We start from the raw sequence: 17,765 nt of genomic DNA, 5'->3' as shown, positions 1-17,765 counted from the left end.
ATATTTTATATATATATTATATTATTTATATTATACATGGAAATATTTCTCTGATCTCATCTTATTACGTGCATGCGTGAGGTTTGTGTTGTTTTGAACGCTAGAAATTTTTGCACTTAAAATGAGACAACGAATGTATTATTTGAACGTGAGAGAAAGAGAAAGCGTAAATTTGAGTGTAAAAAGTGCAAGCCACATGACGAAATTTTGATTCAGATAAATCACCGAGGTCTGTTTCGTTTGCACTTTTTACGCTCCGTTGATATACCAGATCTGTCAAAATCTGTTTGTTTATGTCCACCTTAAATATTTCACAATTAAACTTGTTGGTAAACATTATCCGCTTTTGATAGCTTTTTCATCATTATACACGCTTTTTATAAAGTTTTTTTTTTCGAATGGAGGGTTTATGATGTCTCAACACGGAGCGGCTCTGCAAACCTATAACCAGGAACTCGTTAAATGTAATATATTTCTTTTTTCTTTTCGTTTAAAAATTATTATTACCAGTCAAATGAAAAATCTCAGGCTATTTTACTTTGTTATAATTTGTTCTTATTTTATTTTTCCAAGATTGGAATAAATTTCATTGTTTCAAAGATTAATTCCTTTAGTAATCTGTTTCATGTAATTCCCTTTTCATATAATTATAAATTTATTGTAGGTTTAGAAGAAATGAAATTAAGGCGTGCAGCGCTTCAATCTCAAATAGTATCTCAAGAAGAAGAGAAAAGTAATTTGCAAAGTGAAATTGAGAAAATGTCATGTAAACTTACGCATTTGAATGATAGTCTGGCAAAAAGAATCGCTGTCAGAAATGAATATGACAGAACAATTGCTGACACTGAGACAGCATATATGAAGGTAAAGGTTGTATTTTTAATTTTTTCTATAAATATATCGTTCTTTTACAAGTATATATATTTTATATTTCTTAAGTATATTTTTTGCTTTATCACAGATTTTGGAAAGTTCACAATTATTGCTTAATATGATAAAAAAAGAAGCTGTAAGCCTGGATCAGACTTTAGTTAAAGCTAAAATTGAGAAATAACAGTCAATGGTACAAAAACTTAAAAGAAAAACTTACAAGAGACCATACATATATATTTAGAAAATGTATTTATTAAATTATCAATCATCACACAAAAGTTACTAAAAGTTAAAAAGTACAAAATTATATAAATATACAGACTCTTCAAGGAGTATAACGTTTTTAACTTATTCAAAATATATAAATGAGATATAACATATATATATTATTTGACAATTTTATATGAGAATAACACTAATCAGTCTATGGTGAATAAAATTTATAAGTGCAGTAATTCCAGTTGTGAACAAAATTTGTGTTCAACAAATATAATTGGTATATAATTTATTATAATATAATTATAATTATAGGTACTACACATTTTGACAGTATTGTTTAATTTAAATGCATAAATGTGTAATCTTATAATTTTAATTTTTTATTACAGGATTATACTATATATATATGTATGTATATAAAGACTGATTATATATAGCATAAAATCTATTCTACAAATACAATTATAGAATATTTTTTACAATAAACTGAATATTTTCATACAATTAATATTTGTTCCACTTGCTTAGATATATATGTGTATAATTATATTAAGATATTTTCGGGGAAAAAAATTACTATTAAATATTTTCAATTTAAAATTTGTTCAGGTTAAAATTATAATTATGACAGAATATACTGTGAAATTTTTTCTTTTGATATCTATAAATTTTTTCAAGCATTTCCAAGAGCTTTCTGCTCATTCCATACTTGTAGAAGTTCATTTGGATCTTCATATCCATGAGATGTTATAACATATTTGTAACTATATTTTGTATAAGCTTTCTTATAAAAGTGAAATTCTTCACAATGAAATGGCAATATATCAGCTTTTTTAGCTACTAAACCTAAAAAGATATCATCAAATCTAAAATGTTTAGTGTAAAAACTAGTGTAATATAAGTCTAAAAGAGCTTCCCTAGAAAGAATATATGCACCAGCTGTGACGTACGGTGGCCATAAATGATATGGATATTCTTTCAATGAAACATACCATTTAGAGAATTTATGTCGATGTGGTGCAGATCGCATAAATACAAATCCTGCAAATAGCCTAATATCGTCTGGCAGTTCAAAATCAAAAATCTGTCGTTTTGTCCTATTCGATACAGATGTATTTAATTTAAACAATTGTCCATTTCCTGTCCTAAGATCTTCATTAATTCGTCCATCAACTTTCTTATATACATTTTTTTGACTATTATTATTTATATTTATCGATTCATAAATAGTAAAATTTTTAAAAGGCATTTTATTGACTTTTAAATTAAATGTTGTATTTTCATTATTAAAATTATTGATAGCCTTATAATCTATTAAATCTGATTGTTTGATTTCTCTTTTGTGTGCACTATACACTTTCCTAGTTTCCATTAAGTAAAATGGATAATTAGCTGGATTTCTGATGAATGTTGCTACATTTTTCACTGATACATACATATCATCATCGACAAACATATAGAATTTTGAATTGGAACAATATTTTACTAACCATTTAAAACTCATCATTGTTTTTATAGTGTTATTATAGTATGAATCTATAAAGTCTGCTTGTACAATATCTTTATAGATTGTCGCTTCTAGCTTTAATTTAGCTTCTATTTCTTCATCGTCTGAATGCATACCTACTATGAAAATAGTCCTTGCTGGCACATCAAAGAATCTTTTTTCTATTCCCCATGAATTACGTATAGCGGTTCTTCTCTCAAAGTTTTCTATAGCAGATTTTATTATATATACAAGACGAAGTGTATGATCTGCATCTTCTTTACATTTTTGTGGCTGTTTTAGCACAAAAGAATATTTGTATTCGTTTATAGGCTCAACTTCAGGTTTTTCATTACGCCGCAATGCATTAACAAACTCATGTATATTGCCTTCGTATGGATATACAAAGTTTTCATCGTATGTGACTTCAAACAGATGTACAAATGCTCCGAAAAATTCTAACAGTGCTATCGTACCAAAACAAAAGAGAACATATCCTAACTTAATTTTTGATGTAACACGTCGACACTTTTGTAAATAAAGACGAAGAAAACAGCATTGAAACAAGTAATAGCACATTTTATCAGTGACACTTTTGCATATTATTTTATGTCGATTGTTTCTCTCGAGTTATCAGTTCTGCAATAGAAAATATTGTATAATTTTAATTATATTTTTTATTTATGAAAATGCATCTATATGTATAGCTTCATAAATTTTTTCAATTAATTGATATCTTTAATATGTATCTTCTTTTTAATTTTTTTCTATAACTTAAAATTAGCAGTTTAAAAGGAATATCGAAATAAAGAAATATAAAAGTTTTTATGGTATCTAGTATAAATATAATTTATCTAATTATTTTTAATTAAATTAATAAAAGAAACTTTATATGTGCACAAATACACAGCACACATTTTAATCTATAAATTGGCAACTTACGTATTGTCCAATAATCATTTCTTGTAAAGATAATACAAGAGAATGTATAAATATTTTTTATATATTATATATTCCGTTTGAAAACTATAAATATAAGAATATAACATTTTCTTTACTTTTTTCTTTAGTACACATCTAACCAATTTCCAAATGCATACAGTGTATCGTGGCGCCTCTGCAAAAGACTAATCAAACTACAGGCTGAATGCTGAACAGCTGATTTGACGCTCAAGGTACGATCAACTTGAAAAAATTATAATTTTATATTTGTAATATTCTTTTAAAAACTTTTAAGGAGAGAAGATTTTTTGATATTCTAATAATTTATTTTCTTCAAAATTGCATAATATTTTTTATATAAAATCATATTAGTTTAATTTGATTATATTTTTTTGAAGTGTTTTAATTTTTATAATTATATTTTATAAATTTAGGGTGCACTCTTATCGATTATAATAATTATAAAATTTAATCGGTCGATTACTTTTTAAAGTAATTAATTTTTTAAGAAATTAATTATTTTATCTTCTTTTGAGAGCGATCTCTCAAACTGTCATGTGCTTGCATCTGACATTTGTTCATCTACTGCGTTCGCAGATAAACTCGATGACCCGGAAAGGCGCGCAATTTCGGTTTTATTGCGATTCAGTTGGTCATTAAAATTGACAATTTAGTACTAAAATATTTCTAAGCATTATCTAAAAAAGAATCGTTGAATATATTAATAATTTGTTTAGTTATTGTTGTCAACGATAATACTATAATAATGTATATTTTTTACACAATCGTTTCTAAGGACACTTTCGAGTTATTTTTAAACGTCGAAGATGATGTACATGATCGACATTTCATGTTATATATTAATTGTTTCGATTTGCATTGATTTTTCAATTTTCTGTGAAAATATATTAAATTAAGATTTGCAATTTTATTCGATGTAAGAGATGTATCTTGCAAATTCGATGCTGAATATTTATGCGAGATGAATATCATTCTTGTTGACATTTACAGAATCATTGAGTGCACTTTGAATGCCATTAGACACTCTCTATTATCAACGTGTAATCTCTTGCCTCGGAATTTTTATTATATTTATATTTTTATTATATTATATTTTTAACTTTTTAAAGAGTTTTCTTCCTGGATAAATAGATCCGAGAGGTGTTTGAGACAAGTCCAAAACGCGTTCATTTTTATTCTTCCAAATACCGTTATATTAATTTTCGATAAAAGACCTTCTTTCGCTTTAGAAAAGCGTTGAAAATTACTCGAGGAGATTGAGATTATGAAATTTGCCGGCACTCGTAGAGTTATATTCTTTGCTGAAATCTTATGGGCAAAAAAGGCGAGAATCTGAATTTTCGCCGAAAGAATTGCAGTAGTCGCATCTATACAGAATCCTTTGTTGTATTCTCATTTGTAGATCCTTTTCCTTTCTCTTCGACCGTCACCTTAGATTGTTTATTTTACAACAACGTGGCTTCGTGTTTTTCTTTTGAGTTTGATATTATTTTTATACTCCGCTTCCTCGATGTTTTTGTTCAGGATGTCTTTTTGCGATACGATAGGCGCAGTCATTCGTTTTATTACGCGTCGATGCTTGAAAAGGATCATCCCTTCTTAGCATCGGAGTGATCTCCGCTGTATTTTCAATGAGCGGAAATTCGTGATGATTCCAATTCGTCTCTTTTCTTGCAATTTAATCGCGAATAAGTTGCGATTTTTTTTTTTTTTTTTTGCGTATCACGAATTGCTTATTTTTTTTACGGGCTTTTCCGAAAACGACGGACTTATTCTTTTTACGCCGGTAAATATCACCGTCGTTTCTCATCGATGCCTCGGACTTGTTTGTCGGTGTGTTTTTATTGATCGGCCGAGTGGAAATGCGATCGAGCGAGAGAAATGTCTCTGACGGTGTTTTCTGCTCGAAGGAATTAACCGCAGGCGTTGTGGGGACATTCTTCGACATTGATGATGATATCATCGATTGCTTTTCATAACGGCCGTTTGTCTCGCCGACATTTTCGTCGAATTCCAATAATGCTTCCGTGACTCCGCAATTGTTAACATCAAGATTTAGCCGCGTGCTACCGATGTTCGCCATTGATTTTAATCGCTCTTTCAAAGTGACACGGTCACGATTTTGCAGATACGTATTCGAACTCTTTCGAAATTTCTGTTCTCGTTGATTAATTAACTGTCATACATGTGGAGAAAAAGCTTTATTTTTGTCAATATATAGGGTAAACTTGGGTAAGATGGCCATAGTTTTTTAAAATGCAAAAAACATACTTTTATTTTTGTTATTTTTTAATAGTGTTTGGTATATATTATCTTCACTGAAGCTTAAATTACGTAATATTATCGAGATTAACACATCTTGCGCGGGAAGCGACTAAAGTCGCTTTGTACGGGAAAACACCCGCAAGATGTGTTAAAAGGAAAATATTTAATAGAAATTTTATATTATATATATATATATATATATATATATATATATATATATATATATATATATCAAAATAGTACAACATAAACATTGGCCATCTTACCCAACTTTTAAGGAAAAGATGACCATAGTGACGGAAAGGTGGCCATAATATTTATAAAAAAATAGTAAAAACGAAAATAAAAATTATAGGTCATATAACAATTTATATATCTTTGCAATATGTCTAACGTCGATTACGATAGCTTAACTGTCATTTATTCGACGTTATAACAGTTTTTAGTGGACGCATGAAAAACTTTGCAGGTAGTCAAAAGTAAAAATGTGATATAAGATTCACAATATCGTTATTTCGAAGAATGTATGGACATAAACTACTGTAAATATCGATTATCTTTGATAATGACTAAAAAAGCGCACTGTAGCGCATGTAGCAATTATTGAAAAAATTACAGCCTATGACCATCTTTTCCGTATGGCCATTATACCCTTTATTTCTTGTTAATATATTTCTTGTTTTGGAGCACGGATTGCTATCGATGTTATTATTGTCTCTTAAAGGCTGTACATATTCCGCATTTTTTTATATAGGAATAAACGAAGAATACGTGGTTTTCATAAATCTGATAGGTAGTGCGGTATAATTTTTTTCTGGAAAATTGTCTATTAAATTTATCGGTTTAACATTTGTCTCAAACTCATTGGAATAAATAGGATCCGCAACAGGTGATTGGACTCGATTAATCCTTATGGTAGCTATCGTTGTACGGCTTGTAATGTATTTAAGTCGATTTTCTTGGAATTATAAGACTCTGTACTCTTTAATTTTATTGCATTATTTGGTCTAGTATATTTCGAGTGCAAAGAATTTAAGGAAGATGGTAAAATTTCAGATGCTGATTTTCATCATCAACAAAGAATGTTTCGTTTGTCCAAGAGTGTTATATATAATTGAATGTATCACCCTTAACGTATCATGCAATATATATTTTAATTATCATACCTTGCATGGAACGAGTTGTTGAATAGCAAATGTCATTGTGGAATAGAGAGAGATGAAAAGCGTCCTCTCACGATAACAGAAAAACGATCTATTGCATAGTATTTTCGTAAAAAGACTCTTTTCATCTTCTTTTTATATTTTTAAAGTGTTTTACAAATCGCATAAGAAAAGATCATTTACAGATGTATGCAGAAAAGTGCAGCACTTAATTCCATCTGAAGATTCACAAGATGAAAAAATGGTGATTTCAAAATTTTAGAATACTCAAGAAAATAGTCTTGCAATTATAGTAAAAATGTTCTGGGTGCGAAAAATTAACCGAGGTAAATAGATGATTAGCAAATATGTACTGTGATACCGTATACGTTTTGTATTTAATCAATTTAAATGACAGAGACGGAATTTATATCTGTACTATTAGTGTAATTTAGACTGAAAATTTTTCTATGGTGTCTATTTTGTTAAAGACAATTATATTTGTGATTAATATTTGGCAATGGGATCTAAATTTTCTAGAGGTATTGCTAGATAAATATTGCTGATATAAATTTTATATGTGACAAACAGTCTTCTAGCAGATACAAAAAGTAGTAATAAATTTTAATTGTGACATCTAGAAATTTACATTAGCAAAATATTTTTTTGAGTGAATCGTTTCGATCATTTCAATTCAACTAAACATTCATCGATAGATCTGTAAGAACAGTAAGGACTGCGTTATACTTTCTTCTAATTATAGCGATAGAAATAACCATGTTCGATATGCTAAATAAAATAAAAGACGATGACTAACATTTTCTAATAATATCTTCTAATAAATTGATAAATAAAAAAGATAATTACCATATAAATCAAAAGGTACTCCATTCTATAGTTCTTCATGCATGCGTACAATGATAATAGAGAACTTTCCAACTAGAATAGATCAGTTTATTTTTTTAATTTATATATCGTATCTCCACTTTTAAATGTGATATAAGACATATATATATATATCTCAATCAATCTACATCGCTTTTTTAAGAAAATAGAGAAAGCAGACAGACTCAAACTTTCTTGGTCCAATTTTATTCACGCCACAAATTATACTAATGTACACACCTTCTGTATAAATATAAATTCATAATAATTATTAATTACAATAAGATTATAATCAGAGTAGTTATAAATTTGTAACATTTTTTTAAATGAAAAAGAGTATAAAAATAATAATAAAAGTTATTGAAAAACAGTGACAACTTTTTTAATAATATTATCACAGTTATCACAATTAAAAAAAGAGTATACAATAACACATATTTTATTGTTAAGAAATTTTCTGTATGTCTCACTTTTATCTGATTAATATACACAATCTTTTGTGATTATAAATAATTTAATTTTTCTTTATTACATAATGTATATAATATCTCCGCGAAAAGTATTTATCCATGATAATAATTAATTATAGATCCCTTATTTGTTCAAGCAGTTCGACCTGATTTAATAAAGGGTTTAAGTCTATCGTCTACTGCGTGTTTAAATAAACCCCATACACACCTCGACGGAGTTTGCGCAGTGTCTATTTTTCTCAAGATCCATGAGGTGAATATGTCGCAGGTAAATCTGTTAGAATCTATCATGTCTTTATTGAAAGTTTTGCCGTTGGCTAAGGAAAGAGAAAGAGGCGACAATGTGCATGTGAGAAGAGCACGTGAAACACATCGAAGAAAAAAATAACTTTTAAATTACTTAATCAATTATACAAGGTTCTCTTTAACGAAGACATTAATTAATAATCATTAAAATTTACAATGTTGACAGGAGTGATTAATGGGTTCGTATATATTAAGATGTTATTAACAAAATTAATCTTTCATTAATTTAACTGATTAATTATTTTATTAGTAACATATTACGTGTGTGTGTATACATGTGTTGCATTTAATTAATAATAGAATTAAATAAATGTTGGAAGACAATTTATTATAAAATAAAATAATTTCAAAACGTCTTTACGTGATATTTTATCTTTAATAATAACTTTCATAGATATCGGTTCTTTCTTTTATAACTTTTATATGCAAATCTTCATGAAGTAATCATCTTAATGAATAAGTCATTATTTATGTCTTTCCAGTACGCAGTTGTGTTGCGAGGACAACAATTCTACCATCGGAGATGTGGCCGTCGAAGACGACGTTATACGAAACCGTGCAACGTCCTTAATATGGACTTCTTACGGTATTATAGTTCCAATTATATTGGCCATTGGTGTTTTCGGTAATGTGGTAATCCTTATCGTGTTATCCGCCCCGGTGTTTCGCGGAATCGCATACCTGTATCTCAGCGGACTCGCTCTGGCTCACATCGGTGTTACACTATCTTGGATAATGATCAGTTTGTACAGTTTGATTTTGCAACGCATATTGAGAAAGATGCTGCTCGAACGAACTGCAACCGGCGATTGCGCACGCCCAAATAAATGTCAAATTAATTGAATAAATTATTAATTAAGACGACCAATTATGACGACTGATGTAAAATAATTAAGATTATTATTTGATTGCAATTAATTGTAATTGACAACGTTTACAATAATGTGTGCGTATTAATTCGATGTTCGTTTGAGCAAGAACAGTTTTTCTCTCAATTTAATAATAAACATTGACCTTATAATGATATGATACATTTTATATTTCAGCGCTAAGATTGAGCTACGGCATGAATAACAATTATCTGTCAGCTTTTTACCATGCTCATCTTGAGCTCGTTATTCTAAATGCTTTTTCGGCTGCCAGTGTTTTCATCATGGTCTGTTTAATTGTGGATCGATACATTTTTGTATTCTTTCCGGCACGCATTCGCACCGGAAACACGCGCAAGAACATCAACTCCTTCATATTGTCTTCGTTTATCGCCGGTTTCGTGGTATGAAAAGAAAAACTAGATTAAGAAAAAAATTTGATATAATAAAATTACAATATATATATATTTATATTTTTTTTTTATTTCGTTGACAGATAAGTAGTCCGTTATCAGTTATGAGAAGTGTTAATGCAGAGCAAGATGGATCTAATAATGGATCCTCTTTCACGTTACGCGAAAATGTATTGGTCACGCACAGTGAGATATGGAAAGTGTATATTTGGGCGATGGAAATTATAGTGCGAATTTGCCCGTCGATTCTGTTTATCGTATTGAATAGTTTGGTCATTAAAAGGTTTCTACAGTTAAACGTGCAAAACCGACAAACGCGCAAATTCCACGCTGCCGTGGATAAGTTTCGTGCTAATCACGCACCTGACACGTCGTTATTGTCTCGCAATCGAGGATATAAGTACGTAACAATTTTCTAAAAATATTTTTTTTTTTTTATATTAAATAATCCCTAATAATCTCATAATACATAAAATCGTTCTTTTTCGCAGAGAGGAACAACATTTGGTGATACTGACGACAACAATGATTTTGTGTTTCTTTGGCACGACAATTCCGTCAGCTCTCACGCCGATGATATATACCAATCGTCACCCGTTCGATTTTGATTATCAAACTTATCGAGTGTGTTCAGCGATCGTCGAACTCAGCAACTATGCTGTTTATATCCTTATATATCTCATTTGCAGCACAGAATTTCGAAGAGAACTATTGCGATTTCTACAAGTAAGCTCTCATTTTCACATTCAGTTTGAATTAACTGCGAAATAATAACTTTCGTTCCAAAATCATAATAAAAAATTACATTTTTAATAATCATGAACCCAGTAAACGCTAGATATTCCTGAAATATTTATTAAAATATTCCTAAAATCCAAAATGAACATCCCAAGATTATTCCAACATTCCGGAATATTTAAAGAATGTACAGAATATTCAAATAAGCACAAAATGTTCTGATTTTTTTATCATTTTGTATACTGTTTTATTCTATATTTTATTTCATTTTTTATGTTCCATACATATATCAAAATTTACACTGAATGTTTCTTATTAAACATACACGTAATGTTCATAGAATATTCTGAATATTTCACAATTATTTGAACGTTCTATGAACATTTCTCTACTATTTCAAGCTATAGACAATTTTTAGAATAGGAATGGAATATTTTAGGAATATCTAGCGCTTATTGGGAAATAACGCATTAAAATAATGCTATTAAAAGAGTATTTCGAGATTATGTCAAATAAATCATACATCATAATTTTGGTATTTTTTGATCATAAAAATTTGATAATTGATGGATTGATTTTCTGGCATTATTTTATCGTAGCTTTTATATTTAAATTTTTCCTGTGATAATGGATATAATTTAAGCAAACATAATATAATTTAATTTAATTTTTAATTTTTTTCGAAAAAAAAACAGGGAAAATGTAATGAAAGAAGGGAACAAGATGTTGATCAACCGATAGGGGAGATCGAAGACTACAGTCGACACGGCACTACCGTTCGATTAACACCAGAACATACTAAATTAAATTCTCCCGAGTCCCCGACTAAAGAAGGAACTAAAACGGAGGAAGAAGGCTTACAATCGTCAGACGCTACCACTTTTATGTTAGAGGGTGACGTTAGTACATAATTATATAATTATGTATTAGAATGAAAAAGAACCAATATGTTTATATTACTTATATCACGAATCGTATTATTACATTTATAATACATCCGAAACTATGTATGTATATGTGATGATGGTGTTAAATTAATGTATTGAATAATTAATTTTAATTGTATATTACAAGTGTGATATTTATCAAAAATTTCGATTATCGAGAAAATTAAAATTCAAAAATCGAAATCAACCCTTACATGTGTTCTAATGCGACTGCGCGTTCGGACATGCTTCCTGTATCCAAACCTAACCTAACCTGACCAAACCTGACAGCTGCTCGACCTCTTGCTGACGATAATTTATAATTTAACTGTCAAAGTCCGCGAATGATATATATTGATAAACATTGATTAACAGCGTTTAATTATAAAGCAATTCACTCTTTAACGACATATTCTATGTAGTTTATACGAAAACAGATTCAGGTATTATTTGCAAAAGAATCATGAAAGATGATATTTAACATTAAAATAAAGATAATATATTAAATTAAAATATTAAAAGAAAAAAAATCTACAAAGATATAACAAAAAATTATTTGCGATACAAATATTTTCTTATATCTTATATATACAATGCATTTGACAGGCTTTACGTGAAAAAATAAACTTGTAAGTTATTTTTTGCATACTTGATTGTTATTTATCTTTTTAGTGAAGGCTTTATAATGTTTGAACTGCCAACGGAATTGACAGCTAAGCCTTTAGCTCTGATAGGTTTGACTGGATTAGACATTACAAATCCAGTACACCGTTCTATTTGGGATGCATTTAGCAATAATCGTAGACCGGATTGTGCAGCTGTTCAGTTTAAACTACTCAGTTTATCACATGAATTTCCTACTGTTAAACCAAAGGTATTACATGTGTTTGATAGCAGATTATTGCAATAAGTTTGTGAAAGAATATCTCTTAAATATTGGAAAGTGTTTATTTGACATAGCTATTATTTTTGTATTTATACTATATATTATTTTATATACTATAGCGTAGTTCATATGAATGGTACATACCTAAAGGAATCTTAAAAAGGAATTGGATGAACAAATATCTCAATGATATTCCTTCTGTAGTTGTTGTATTCTATGATTTGGATTGGAATGATCCTTTGTGGAATGAAAAAAAGATGGAATGTGCCTCTAGAGTACAATCTTTAAGGTAATTATTTATATAATTTATTCAAAGTATAATAATCAAATCAATTTAATTGTTGTGTTTATTGATATAGTATTAAATTTTTTTTAATAATTATAATATTTCTCTTAGAGCTGCCCTTGATGGAAGAAGTACAAAGATAGCTGTAGTATTGATACAGCGTGCTCTTCAACCACTTCCTGGTGCTGAGGATGTGGTTGCAACTGAACGTGCAACAGCATTATGCGGAGCTTGCGATTTAACTGCAAAGTTTTTGTATATTCTACCACATGCCGATCATTTATTGGGATATATATCTAGGTTTTTAATAGTGCTTTTTATTCTTTTATTATTTTATTCCTTCATTTGTTGCCTTTTAAAACATGCATTGTAATATACATATGTTTTTTTTTTACTTATAATATAGATTAGAGACAGCGTTCTATGATTTGGCACAAAATTTTTATTATCACGAATGTCGGAATGTTAAAAGTCATCGTGATCAACTTACTAAAAATGTTCATCAGTATTTGTTTGTTCGTCATCAATTCAAAATGGCATTCTTGAATGAACTCAAACAGGAACTGCATCTTGCTCAAAAGTAAGATTAAAAATTTAAAGAGCTTTTAGATATACATATATTGTAAGATGTATACATATACATTCATATTTTGTAGGCATTATATGCAAGCTTATCACAATTTATTAGAAACAAGAATGACAGATGCAAATGCAGTAGAGATAAAAACCATCGCTGGTTTCATAAATTATAAATTATGCAGAATAATGTTTAGCTTAAATCTTCCGAAAGATGCTATTTCTCAGTTTAGACTTCATACAGAAAGGTATTAATATTTATTGAGTTGGTTGGTAAGAATCTCGGAAATGTGTGATTAACTATTATTTATTATCAGATTTAAGCTAAAAACTGGTCCAAAAGAACTTATGTTTGAACATCATGCTTGGATGAGTAGCCAGTTTTCTACATTTGCTGAATTATTTGACGAAGCCATTCGTCAAGGGTTACCTGCTGTTCAAACGCAACATCCAGGGTATTATTTCCAACTAGCTGCCAATCATGCAAGTCTACGACAATCTGCGTGTAAAGAACTCTGCCAAGTAGGAATAGTTTTTCTGATAAATACATAACAGTTTTTTTATTTGTATGTTATATTCAAATTTTAATATTTATAAATATTTGATATTATTTTAGGAAGTAAATAGCTATCCAGATCCAGATCCATTATTAGGCGAAGAGAAACTTGAGTTTTATGGGCAGCGGCCATGGCGACCAGGAAAACTAAGTGCGGAACCTGCAGACACAGCTAGAGAAGTTATCGGAATTCAGGCTTTACAATATAGAGAGAAAACTACAGTTAATCATTCTGTAAGATAAATATATCAGTGTTTTTAGCTCATAGCGTATAATAAATAAATAGCAAAAATTATTACTTTTTTCAGATGATAATTATTGGGTTATTAGGAAACGCAATATCGCAATTCAAGGTGTATCGTTGTCCAAGAATGCGCCGATTATTGGGTACGTTTTTAAAAGTTTAAATAAAAGTAATTACTTGTATACTCATAAAATATTCTTGTTTGTAGTCGTGCAAATGGCAGAGGAGTATTTCAATGCTCGGGATTATGGCAAGGTTCTTACGTAAGTTAAAATTAATCTTTTCTTTATGTGATAATAGTTTCAAGTAAAACTTAGTCATTAGACGACTAAGCTATTCTGATCCTGATATTGTTTCCTCTAGACTATTTTTTTTTGTGCGTTAACATGAAAATCGTAACATTTAATTGGTCAGATTATTGATGCACATGTTGTGGGAATATCACGGAGAACGATGGCCGGTCTTACTCACAGATATCTTGAAGAATGCGCTGCGAGCCGCATATCTATCGACCAGTATTCAAGATTATCTCACTCTGGTTCTCGAAGCTTTAGGACCTTCAACTACATTCTCAAAAGAACAGCAAGCTGTTATTTACAATAATATTATGAATATACTACAGGTTAATATTTGATAAGCATTTATCATTGTATATTATCAGACTTATGTAACATTTATATATTATAAAATAATAATTTTATATTTGATGACAGAAAAAACCACCGAATCCAGAACCAGACTTGCCAGATGACATTAAGCATCTTGCAATGGAAAAATGGATGTCAGAACTAAGTCGCTCGGAGCCAAATATTTTTACAATCGACGACAATAATATGACATCATTTGTCGATGTTAAAGCGCGATTCTTGCAGCAAACGTATGCAGTGAATACAATGATCACGGTCGAAGTTATAATTAGGTAATATAGGCATTTTATCTCTGTCTACATTTAAAAAATATATTTTTCGAAAAATTATAAGGCGTGTAAAAAATGTTTATCTCTATCATTACAGAAATTCTTATCGCGGTATCATTGAATTTTCTAACGTGTCGATAACAGTTAGTGGTCCAGGTTACAATACTGAAATCCAAGTTAGTGATGCTCAAAAATCCAATCTTATTTTTCAAGCGAGAGAAACGAAAAAGTTTGACTTCAATTTTAAAGCGCCTCATCAAAATGATGGTGCAGAAATTCGTATTAACACAGTCTCGTTGCAAATGGGAGATAGTGCGCGTTGTTGTATTATACTGAGATTCTCAGCTATGGGTAGAGAAACGAGTCTCCTGGATCGTTTGTATCCTGAAATACAACAACTTCGGTATATTTATAAAGAATAATTCTTAACAATCTTGTTAACGCCATTTGATAATAACTGACCATTAATTTTTTTAGTGTGAGTGAATTTGAGGCAATAAGACCGTTAATTCATGCGGAAATCAAGCAGGAAGAATCGAGCTTAAATCTGAGTGCGGAATCGAATAATCCTGCGCTTTTAGGCGAGTGGTTACCCATCACGATATCCTTATCAGCTAACGAGAACGTCAACGCAATATATTTACATGTAATACTTGTATCAGAGGGTAATAATGAGCAATCAAGTATGTTTTCACAATCTTATGATATTTTACTTTGATAAATTAACAATTTAAAGCTTGATATTCTTTTTCTATAAATTAAGCTATTCTAAAATATATATTTCAGCTGAATTAAGCATAAACATGCTTAATAAGGAGTCAAAAGTATCAATTTTCGTTGATGATATGGCAAGAGATTCATCAATCAAACATATTGTATACATTAGAGCGCACAAAGTAGGCGATAGAAATATCATAATAAAGGTGCAGATGCATTATTTTTTTTATAAATTAACACATTAGTTAATTATATGTGTATGTATGTATATGTGACATAATATATTGTGCTATTATTATTTATTATAATTATGTAATACAGGCAGACTACTGTAGACCTGAACAAATTAAGGGAAGTAAAGAATTAATGTATTCATTGGCAGTTAAGAAGCCATTTGAAGTTGCGACACAATTTTACACTACGTTATTTGAACCATTAACAAAAGGATTTGTTAACGAACCCTTTATTATTATGCCTCATATTACTTGTGTTTCCCCATGGCTCATAAACATTCTAAGCACATCTATAGAATTGGTAAGAGTCAACAGAATATATGTATTTAATTCAATTATTTATGAAATCAACTGTGTTGGGAAGATTTAAATATAATATTGAATTTATGTTCGAAATTAGGCGGATTCTATTCAAACAGAGAGCAATCTCAACAATCAAAAGTCTATTTTAGCAGATGTCAAACTCTGCGATGGTGAAACTGGAACCGACACCTATTGCTTGATTCCAAAAACAGGTGGCGAACAGCCTATTAGTATTGGAATATATACTATTAAATGGAAAAGGTAAAAATGACTGGTAAAGATTTTTATGACATTGAGATATATCTGTAAATTTATTTTCGCAGAGCGAACGACGAGACCGCGCTGGAAACTAGTAGTAGCGTAACTTTAGCTCCTTTATGGGTCGAAAATGCGGTTATCGGATTGGAAGCCAAAATGCCAGCTCATGGATGGGTTCGCACGCCGTTTTGTATTTCGTATTTTATAAAAAATCATTCCGATTACCTCATCACTTTGCGCTTGGCTATGGAAGGCAGCGACGCTTTCATGTTTGCTGGACAAAAACAGGTACACTATTCATGTTTATAGTTAATATATACATTTGTAGTTAATATACACAATAATTTTATCTTATCTATTTTGTTCTTAGATTAATATTTACATATCGCCTAAAAATGTTCGAAAAGTGGATTGGGTCTTACGACCGTTAGTCGCTGGTTTTGTTGCTCTTCCAACATTATCACTGACTGTACCTACAGGTAATCACATTTATTATGTATCAAAAGCGATTTAAGGACATTTCCATTGTATCTTGAACTTGATACATTTGCATTTATTTTATATATCGCGCTTACACGATAATGTACAGACGAAGAACACAAAGTGAGTAAAGGACGACTATCAGAGGTAGTTGAACGTTCGTTGCCGAGTCATATATATATATTGGTAAGGAGCAGTAACATATCAAAAAATTTGTTATTACATTAATATATATTATATTAATGTATGTATATATACATATATGACATTCTTGCAGCCGAAATCGCAGTCTTTAGCAGAATGAGCAAATTCGTTACTGGAATATATACATATATGTTATTTTTTTAGAAAGAAATATCTTTTCAATCAAACTGCATTATAAAATTAAGCATACATTGCACGAACAATTAAACAAGATGACATGTATATTACATTTATTAGAGCCATGAATATATATATACATATATATCTGTTGAATATATAACTTATTTAAATTATTTTATTTAACTTTAAATATTTTAAGATTACAATATAGTAGATTTTTTTTAATAATTACTATTAAATGGTAACGATTATATTGCTATACGCGCCATAATTCATACGTAAATATCGATCGTTTTTATGAGTATTACGTTACCGTAGTAACCATACAATCTATGATACATTCGGTATACATATAAACATGAAATACCTTCTTTCTATTCTTTATTTCTTTTAATTTTATAATTGTAAAAATATTAGTTATTAGTGGATAG

The 17,765-nt window shown here is 29.6% G+C and overlaps 3 protein-coding genes and 1 pseudogene across 3 annotated transcripts; 2 read left to right on the top strand and 2 right to left on the bottom strand.

Annotated features, from left to right (window-relative positions):
* Positions 1–1,502: 1,502 nt before the first annotated feature.
* Brn (beta-1,3-galactosyltransferase brn) lies at positions 1,503–3,705 on the bottom strand. The gene is made up of 2 exons (XM_072889323.1): positions 3,521–3,705; positions 1,503–3,217 (listed from the first exon to the last, which is right to left on the bottom strand). The coding sequence occupies exon 2, from the start codon at positions 3,155–3,157 to the stop codon at positions 1,766–1,768; it is 1,392 nt and encodes a 463-aa protein (XP_072745424.1). The 5' UTR covers positions 3,158–3,217; positions 3,521–3,705; the 3' UTR covers positions 1,503–1,765.
* Positions 3,706–4,297: 592 nt separating this feature from the next.
* Positions 4,298–6,957, bottom strand: LOC140663544 (uncharacterized; annotated as a pseudogene).
* A 1,624-nt stretch (positions 6,958–8,581) lies between these two features.
* On the top strand, positions 8,582–11,674 carry LOC140664303 (probable G-protein coupled receptor B0563.6). Its single transcript, XM_072889325.1, has 6 exons — positions 8,582–8,788; positions 9,092–9,351; positions 9,656–9,882; positions 9,975–10,291; positions 10,383–10,617; positions 11,325–11,674. Exons 1-6 carry the CDS (start codon positions 8,766–8,768, stop codon positions 11,538–11,540), a joined length of 1,278 nt encoding a protein of 425 aa, XP_072745426.1. The 5' UTR covers positions 8,582–8,765; the 3' UTR covers positions 11,541–11,674.
* A 167-nt stretch (positions 11,675–11,841) lies between these two features.
* Gry (trafficking protein particle complex subunit 11 gry) lies at positions 11,842–17,758 on the top strand. Its single transcript, XM_072889321.1, has 21 exons — positions 11,842–11,998; positions 12,228–12,429; positions 12,561–12,730; positions 12,839–13,027; positions 13,134–13,307; positions 13,384–13,551; positions 13,621–13,825; positions 13,920–14,093; positions 14,168–14,246; positions 14,312–14,366; positions 14,518–14,725; positions 14,817–15,022; positions 15,117–15,422; positions 15,497–15,702; positions 15,806–15,942; positions 16,058–16,270; positions 16,370–16,533; positions 16,596–16,818; positions 16,901–17,009; positions 17,120–17,196; positions 17,288–17,758. The coding sequence occupies exons 2-21, from the start codon at positions 12,241–12,243 to the stop codon at positions 17,312–17,314; spliced, it is 3,279 nt and encodes a 1,092-aa protein (XP_072745422.1). The 5' UTR covers positions 11,842–11,998; positions 12,228–12,240; the 3' UTR covers positions 17,315–17,758.
* Positions 17,759–17,765: the final 7 nt, after the last annotated feature.

Source organism: Anoplolepis gracilipes, chromosome 3 (genome assembly GCF_047496725.1).
Source record: "Anoplolepis gracilipes chromosome 3, ASM4749672v1, whole genome shotgun sequence".
NCBI classification, from domain to species: Eukaryota; Metazoa; Arthropoda; class Insecta; order Hymenoptera; family Formicidae; genus Anoplolepis; species Anoplolepis gracilipes.
Note: the sequence above shows the minus strand (reverse complement) of the source record. Positions and strands in the feature narration are given on the sequence as shown.